This window comes from Triticum urartu, chromosome 6 (assembly GCF_003073215.2).
Source record: "Triticum urartu cultivar G1812 chromosome 6, Tu2.1, whole genome shotgun sequence".
NCBI lineage: Eukaryota > Viridiplantae > Streptophyta > Magnoliopsida > Poales > Poaceae > Triticum > Triticum urartu.
In genome coordinates this window covers 518,062,062-518,070,938 of record NC_053027.1, presented here as the reverse complement: position 1 = coordinate 518,070,938, position 8,877 = coordinate 518,062,062, and the positions used below count along the sequence as shown (strand labels likewise).

Here is an 8,877-nt window from a genome sequence, read left to right as displayed (position 1 = left end):
TAGCAATCTTTGCCAGCTTTTCAAATTGCCACGAACAAATCTATCAGATGAAAACAGGGTACCAGAAACAAAGATTTATTACCACAAATTGCCACGACACACTATTGCCACTAACAAATCTATCATATTTTGTACGCGAACCTGTCAGTAAGTAATTTTCAACATTCATTCTTTCTGTCGATCCCTTTTTTCCGATCATTACCACACTGATATGTGTGCACTGGGCAAGACGGCGGACGAACTGATTAGCACGAGAGAAGATGGAGGAGAGGAACAACACATCCCATATGCAAGACCACGTCTCCCAGGCAACTTTACAGAAAACAGTCCCCTGCCCTGCGGAGTAAAAAATAGAGGTACCTCACTGCACACTCTGCGGACAGGCTTATTTTGCGTCAGAAGTGCACCCCACGAGACCAACGTGGCCAAGGGTATTCGCATGTATCGGCCGATGTATGTTCACTTTCCCCATTTCAACGAATTTTAGTGCACGGATCACCTCGTCTAGACCACCGGTTGGATAGCTACGATCAGCTGCCGCTGCGTGCAGGAAGACCACTCTCCTTACTTCATATGCATTTCACGAACAACTTTAGTCCAGTTCTTATAGATCAGTGATGACCCATCCTTCGCTTTCTTGATGTAGAATATATAAGTAGGACGAGGGAAGTTATTTGGTGTTGCCATAAAAATCTTCGTTGGCCAGCAAATGCTTTGAGATGTACTCAATGTGCTCTCTTGAAAAGCACTGATCAAAGAGAAAATTATACACTGCGTTATCCAAACATTCAATTTGCATAGTAAGATATGAGGCAATACATCAGTTTGTTTTGGCATAGGTTAAGAACTAGTCCCTCTGTAAACAAATATAAGACGCAACAAACGGGGAACCATAATTTCTATTTGGCGGAGGGAGTATCTTCAATGCGTTGTCCAACCATCAGTTTGTTTACAGAGGGAGTATCTTCAATCTGTTTGTGTAGCCACAATTTCTATATTTTTTTGCGGGGAACCATAATTTCTATTTTTTTAGAGGAGCCATATTTTCTAGAGAAAAGTATGTTTTGGTCCCTCAAGTCCCACAAAAGTATAGGCTTGGTCTAAAGATTTTCTTTTTTGGTATATATTTGGTCCTTCAAGTCTCAAAACCAGATAAATTAGGTTCAAAACCAGATTTTAAGCACATTGACCGGGTTTAACCACGGTGACCCGATTCGGCTGATGAGCAGTAAATTCAACAGCACAAAACTTTTTCAAAAAAACTGAATTTTTGTGGTTTTATTGTTGATCCGTACATAGCATTTCATGCTTCGGCTACTTCATCCACGAGAGGGAAAATATCTAGTGCTATCAAACTTGAGGTACTACCATGATACAAGCTTCTAGACCGTTGGATTCTCGGATCGGACGGCTCATAGAGATTCTGCAACATTTGCAAAAAAGCCTCCTAAAAATTTAGAAATTATGTATAGATCCAGCAGATCCAACCACTCCTAGATGCCGTCCATCTGAGAATCCGACGGCTCAGAAGTCCGTATCACGGTAGCATCTAAGGCTTGGCAGGAGCAGATATTCTCCCGTCCACGAGATCCATGAAAACTCAATCAAGAAAGAGAAACGGACTGCATTGTTCACACCATAGCCGGAGAAGCAAGTTCTCTCGCCGGTTAAGGCTACTCAGCAGACTCCGTGGACACGTCCGGCCGCGTCCCCATTCTTCCCATTCACCAGTCGGTTGAGCTTGAGTGAGAGCAAAGAAATGTGGCCGGCAGCTGGGATGAGCTGCTGGCGCCAGAAGCTGATTTGAAGCCGAAGGAGACGTAGAGATAGCATGGCGGAGGAGAGGAGAATTCCAATTCGAGCTTCCCGAGCGGAACAGCGGGGAGGCGGAGCACGCACGGCAGGGCCACACCTCACCGGCCTCGCTCACCGATTATGTCAGCCATGATCCTCCGTACTGATCGACGACTTGTTTAATCGCTCTCCGGAAAAGCCCATCCTCATCGCAAAAGAATACTACCACTAAATTCCAGCCGCATGCTCCGGCGATGCCGCGGCGGAAGCGAAAGGCAAGCGCGACTGCGATGGTGGCGCCACTACATTCCGATGCCCCATCCCCCTCGTGCCCCGGCTCCGAGCGGTGCTGCTACCACTACATAGCCACCGACCAGGAGCCGCGCCGCAGCGGGTCAAGAAAGCAGCGGCGATGGAGGCGGACGAGCTCCTGAAGAAGATACGGGCGCTGGAGGAGGGGCAGGCGGAGCTCAAGCGGGAGGTGGGCAGGCTCATGCCGGACCGCCGCGCCGCGGCCCGGCGCCGTGCCCTCCGCGCGCTGCCGCCGCCGCCGCGGCCCTCCTCGTCGTCGCGGCGCGTCGCGGCCCGCGGCAGGCTGCCCGACAGGCACTGCCACTGGATACTGCAGTCGCTGGGGCAGGCCGTGCACATCATCGCCCCCGACGGGAAGCTCCTGTACTGGTGAGGCTCCTCGGTTATATTGTTCACCAAGTGTTTGATGAAATGCTGACCAGGGCTATTCATAGTCTTTTCCCCCTTTTTTTCGCAAAGTGAAAACTTTTTGCAAAAACTGCTGCAAGGTGACAGAACCTGGCAATTTGCCTAGTGCAAAGTGCATTTAGCTCTTTATTTTTTATGGAAATACATAGTGTTCTTGATGCATGTAGTTAGTGTAGATCCCATTCTCTCGACCGGTCAAGTTGGCTAAAGAGGCATATCAGATTCTTTTTGCCATAGGCATTTCTACACACAATTGACTCTGCTTGGTTCTCTGAACACATGTCTTACCAAACTCTATGTTGTTTTTGTTCTGTGATCTAGGAACCGGTATGCTGAGCATATGTATGGCTATACTGCAGCAGAGGCAGTTGGTCGGAATGCCGTTGAATTAATTGTTCATCCGACTGACTTCGATTCAGCAAAAATCGTCATCCAGAATATATTTATGGGCAAGTGTTGGAGAGGGAAGTTTCCTGTTAAGAACAAAGCAGGAGAGAGGTTTTTCATTTCTGTCCACAACACCCCTTTGTACGATGACGATGGTAGTTTGGTGGGCCTTATCTGTCTCTCGCTTGATGTACGGGCATTAGAGGAGATATTTAGTCCCTCGGACTCAGCGGAATCCTATCCAAGTACAGCAAAGCACCGGTTTCATGCTAACAACCGGCCTACAAGTGGTTCAGTAAACAAAGGTTCTGTTCACTCCCAGCAACCTCCTCAATCTGGTGTCACCTCCAAGATAGTAACTTTGGTAAGTTGCATCGCTGTTTAATTTCAAATGGGGACTTACTCTTCTGGTACTTATTCTTCATTTATTTCTTAGTGTATTATTTTCTTGTTGGAATAACAATGCAGGCTACCAGCGTTACAAGTAGAGTCCATTCTCGGATAAGGACAGGTCAGAATAGCAACAAACAGTATGGTGGTGACTGTGAGGACCAGTATTCTCAACTTGATCTCCAGGCCGAGGTGGCATCAAGTGAAGAGAACACCCCAAGTGGGGATGTAATGCATGGTGCCTTTGTGGCCCAAGAGAAATCCCGTGGCAAGTCGAGCAAAACAAGTAGTGATGATCCAGGAGAAGGAAAAGTAGGGTCCTACAAGATTTTCCGTTCGAAGGCTGAGGCATTATTGGCAAAGAAGGGCATATCATGGCCTTGGAAAGGGCATGCAAATGATGGGGGTTCTGGAAAGAATAACGTGAACTCAACACAGTTGCAGGATAAGCAGGAGAATGACCAGAGTCAGCAGAGAGTTCCAGTTCTAGAGCCTATCATAATTCCAGACTGCCAAAACAGCGAAGACACTTGGGCTACGAAATATGAGGTCTCAGGTTCCTGGTGGGATTTCAACAAGAATTACACGAGTAGCATGAGCAGCAGTGGGAGTACTGATAGCAGCGGTATCGAGAGAGTAGACTATGCAGCAGACTGCCTAGATTATGAGATTCTCTGGGAAGACCTAGTAATTGGAGAACAAGTAGGTCAAGGTATTACTTCTCCCTTTGCAATTACTCCATTTGTAGGAACTCAGATCTCTTGTTAACATGCACTCCAAAAGATTTAGGAGTAGCCATAGCCATAGCTTGTAATTGTAAGAACTACTTAGGCTGTTTGTTCTTTGTCAGTAATTCCTCACTATGCATGCATCTTAATAGCTCACAAGCGTAGTAAAAATCAGTTCTTTTCAGTAAAATTCCTCGCTCTCCATGCTTCTTAATAAAATCTTGTGTATTATCCTCTTATCTTTGGCATAGTCCAAATCGGTTCTGTTTCTTCTAATCTTCAGGAGTCATAACAGTTCAGTCAATTTCATGATTTTACTATAGTCCTGGTGGCGTGGATGTCTATTCTGAGATTCTAAGTTGCAAGTGTTACATTTCCACAACAGTGATGGCAATGTTTGTTCGTAAGGTTATGCATGTACTGTACTTGTTTACTGCTGAAAGTCCATGTAGATAATCGCACAGAATTGTCACTAATATCCCGATTCTTAGACTGCTGTATGCAATCTGGTATTGTCCTCCTTTTTAACAAACGTACTCATTTTTGTTATTTTCATATTTGGTGCATACAGGTTGTTGTGGAACAGTGTATCATGCTTTGTGGTATGGCTCGGTATGTCATTTCTGTCACATGATTATGAATGGAGCTTTACATCTTAACAATAAATCTTAAACCCTCAGTATCTATCAATGTTCCTGTAGGACGTGGCAGCTAAAGTATTCTCCAAGCAGGAATATTCAGAAGAAATGATCAATACCTTCAGACAAGAGGTGGACATCTATATCTACATACAATTTCTGTTGACCTTCAATTGCTCATGAATTTGGCTATAATGGCAATGAAAGCACGCGATATCTACTGTATTATTGAGACAGATACTCCATTATTGAAATAATTACCCATTTTCACTATTCTATGTTAATTTAACTATGTGGATAAATATGAAAAAATGATATGGCATTGACAAATTAATCTTCACTTTTGTTGATTTTGTGGGTCAATGAGCACTACATTGATAACTTTCTAAATCATGTTCTGTGATTCCTTTTCCATAGTTTGTGGCCATGACCATATTTGTATCCTTCAAATGTGTAGGTATCATTGATGAAGAAGCTACGACATCCCAATATAATACTTTTCATGGGTGCAGTTGCTTCGCAGGAACGACTTTGTATTGTTACTGAATTTCTGCCACGGTATGCTGTATATCTTCCTACATGTTTTTTTATCGGTACTAGTAAAAACACTTCAAAGGATTGATGGGTGGCTCAACTGGTTCTGTAAGCAACCAACCATGTTTTATACTTGCCTCTTGTTGAAGAAGTTGGGAGTGCTAATACCCTGGTTCTTTTCGTTTGATACTAAAAAGTAAAAACACCTCTGACATACCATGCATTGATTTTGTACTAGGTAGAGTTGTTTTACTTGTTCTGTATAACACTTGACTGAGTCCCATAATGCAGCGGGAGTTTGTTTCGGTTGCTTCAGAGTAACATTGGCAAGCTGGATCCAAGACGGAGAGTTAACATGGCTATTGACATTGTGAGTGCATTTTCTCTTAACAGCTGGTTAAGGATTCAGGAAATTTCAAGCCAAATAAACTACATGGAACTTTTGAGAAATGAGCATGTTGTAGCAGAAGACCTGATAAATATTCTTCAATTGAAGATGTCAAGTATTGTTTTGAATAGATACAGAATTTACCTTTGCAAACTGCCCAAAAGCGAAGTTGAACTGCATGTCAGCTAAGCCATATCTGTAGCTGCAGTGTATGGAAGAATGAAACAAGAAAATAGGTGATATCATGTACTTGCCATCTAACATGGTATCTTGTGCTATATAACATATTATGTTTCTACGATCATAACTGAAGATTATATCGCCAAAATTCAATGTTGATTCATGTGATTATGATGTGCAACATGCCGACATTGTTACCTAAACCCTCCAACATGCGTGTTCATGTTTGGGCTCTTAACTTGTGGAGATAGAAGTTACTTGATATTTTCTTTGCCAAGTACTTATTTTTCCATGTGAATTCTTAGAAGAATAATTTAATATTGTTGCAGGCAAGGGGCATGAATTATCTTCACAGTTCCATCCCAACTGTTGTGCACCGTGATTTGAAATCACCAAACCTGTTGGTTGATAAGAATTGGACTGTAAAGGTAATTATGAAACTTTATTCTCCATGCTTTATGTTGCCTCTTCTCATTTGGTTCTATTAGGTTGCAGACTTTGGTCTTTCACGTCTGAAACACGAAACATTTCTGTCAACAAAAACTGGAAAGGGAACAGTAAGTACAAGCAAACTTAACCTTTTGACATGGACTCTCCAGACTGACAGGATTGTCATAAACTTTAATCTAAGTACCTGATAACTTGGTTTCCACATCCAGCCGCAGTGGATGGCTCCGGAGGTGCTACGGAGTGAACCTTCAAATGAAAAGTAAGCTCAATCTGGAGATTCTTGAACAACAGATGTTCTTGTTACCTACGGATGTTTACTGATTTCTTCCTTTTTTATTAAGTATAGGTCTGATGTATTCAGCTATGGAGTGGTCCTGTGGGAGCTTGCTACTCAGATGATCCCCTGGGATACTCTCAATACAATGCAGGTACATGGGGATGACTTTTCTACATACACTCCATTTTTGTGGTTTCTTAGAGCCAAAAAAAGATTCTTGGAAAATACTAGTAGCTTACTGGTGAATGGTGAATCTTTTCCAAGTGTAATCACCGTCATTGCAGTTTAAGAAAGCCTAGTTTCTTTTTTGCTTCTTCTTTTTGACGTAACAGCACAAGCATTGCCATTAATGCCAAATCCCTAACGGTGGCCCCCTGTGTTGCAGGTCATCGGAGCCGTGGGTTTCATGGATCACAGACTGGAAATACCAAGCGACGTGGATCCTCAGTGGGCATCGATGATTGAGAGCTGTTGGGAAAGGTATATATACATCACCATTTTGCAGGCTAGTGAAGGAGTACCAAATAGCCGATTTCCGATCCCACTAAATCAACTATCCCCTCTGTGCAGTGAACCGCAACGCCGCCCTTCGTTCCAAGAACTTCTCGAGAGGCTCCAGGGGCTGCAGAAGCAGTACACGGTTCAGGCGCAGACGGAGCGGAAAGCGGCTGGGAAAGGTGCTCGAAAGACAAGCGTCAAAGATGATGGCTGAGGTAGCTTAATGTTCTGATGGAGGATTATGGAGCTGCCATCTTGGGGAACAGTTTTCCATGATACTTCTAAAGAGGACTACCAGTACCAGAGAGGTGGTACATGGCTTCTCAAGTTGCAACCTTGATGCTTTGGAGTGCTGTTTGCCTCTAGAGGACACTGGTGGCATGACATGAGACTGCCAGTCGTTTCAAGGTTAGTCCGGATTTTCACAACCTGGGCACATCTGACCATGATACGTGTTTAGATACGATTGGTCTAACAGCTAGTTGTGCCTGTACCGCCGAAATGTGTCATAGCATAAACAACACTTTCCACATCGGACATGGCTTTTCAATTACTTTTAATTTTAATTTTCCATTTTACGTTACTTTTTATTTTCGTGATTTATAGTATTTTTAATTTTATTTTAATGTTTTCATTTTCTTGTTACTTGTGGTTTATTTTTATTTTTTTCATTTGAAAAATACACATACCCTTTCTACAAAATTATGAATATTATTTAGGTTCACATGAACATTTAAAAAATGCACACTTTTTTATTACATAAACGGTTCTGAAATACATGATAACCAATTTTAATACATGATAAGTATTTTTAATTACTTTATGAATTGGTTTTAAGCACGAGATGAACATTTTCTAAATACACGATGAATGATTATTTAATGCGTGATGGATATATCTTCTTAATGCATAATGAAGTATTTTGGAAAAATCAATTGATTTTTAATACACATCATACATTTTTTAAACAAATGAAGAACATTTTATTAATACACAATGAAATAATTTGGAAAGCATGTCAACCTTTTTTAATACGTAACAAACATTTTCCAATACGTGATGAACATTTTTTATTCACATGAACCTTTGGGAAAATACAAGGAATAGTTTTAATAGGCAATACACTTTTTTAATATGTGATGAACATGGTTTTAATTTACAATGGACCTTTTCATAGTACACGAAAAACTTCTCAATATAGGATGAACCTTTTTTAAGTACTTTGTACATTTTATTAGTACGTGATGGTTTTTTAATGCATGATGAATTTTTCTTTAAAATGTTCGTCTTTTCTATAAATATTAATGTATTTTAAGAAAGTTTTCACACGTTTTACAGGAAATGATCGTGTATTCATTTAAAAACTATATAAATATTGGAAAAAAAGAAATGAAAAAAATGGAATACAGAAAATAAAATTAGAAAGAAAAAAGGAAAAGAAACCCATAAAAAGAAATGGAAAAGGAAATATAAAATGTTAGGAAAAAGCCAAAACAAACCAAGGCTTGCGAGACCCAATGAAAACTGCAGGAGCCACCCAAACACAAATCGCGCGTAAACCACCAAACCTTCTTACTGGGCTACGACCCTGTTTGGTGCATGGGCGGGATATAGCATATGTGGCTAAACTATGGACTACACCTATAAAAACGGCTAAATTATGGACTAAATTTATAGAAGAAACGTACGTAACATAATTATAAGATGACAAGATCATGTTGGAGCGGAAGGAGGCCAACCTTAATACTCAGAGGATTATTGAGGAGTTAGTGGAGGGAGGAACCTATAGGATGGGTCAGTAAGGGCGTGTTTGAATGCCTGCACGCTCCCTATGTACCCTAAAAATAAAATCAGTTGCTTGGTTACCCACGCATTTGGATGGGCTTGCATGGC

General features: G+C 41.6%; 1 protein-coding gene across 2 annotated transcripts; it reads left to right on the top strand.

Annotated features, from left to right (window-relative positions):
* The first annotated feature begins 1,616 nt into the window (after positions 1-1,616).
* Positions 1,617-7,618, top strand: LOC125514758 (RGS domain-containing serine/threonine-protein kinase A-like). 2 transcript variants are annotated; one of them, XM_048680112.1, is made up of 13 exons: positions 1,619-2,475; positions 2,836-3,265; positions 3,370-4,003; positions 4,591-4,631; positions 4,721-4,789; positions 5,115-5,215; positions 5,483-5,561; positions 6,089-6,187; positions 6,248-6,316; positions 6,419-6,468; positions 6,556-6,637; positions 6,872-6,966; positions 7,057-7,618. In XM_048680112.1, the coding sequence occupies exons 1-13, from the start codon at positions 2,207-2,209 to the stop codon at positions 7,196-7,198; spliced, it is 2,160 nt and encodes a 719-aa protein (XP_048536069.1). In that variant the 5' UTR covers positions 1,619-2,206; the 3' UTR covers positions 7,199-7,618. The 2 variants fall into 2 exon arrangements, 1 of the variants encoding a protein (XP_048536069.1); XR_007286594.1 differs by lacking the exons at positions 6,872-6,966; positions 7,057-7,618 and having other exon boundaries at positions 1,617-2,475; positions 6,255-6,316.
* The last annotated feature ends 1,259 nt before the right edge of the window (positions 7,619-8,877 follow it).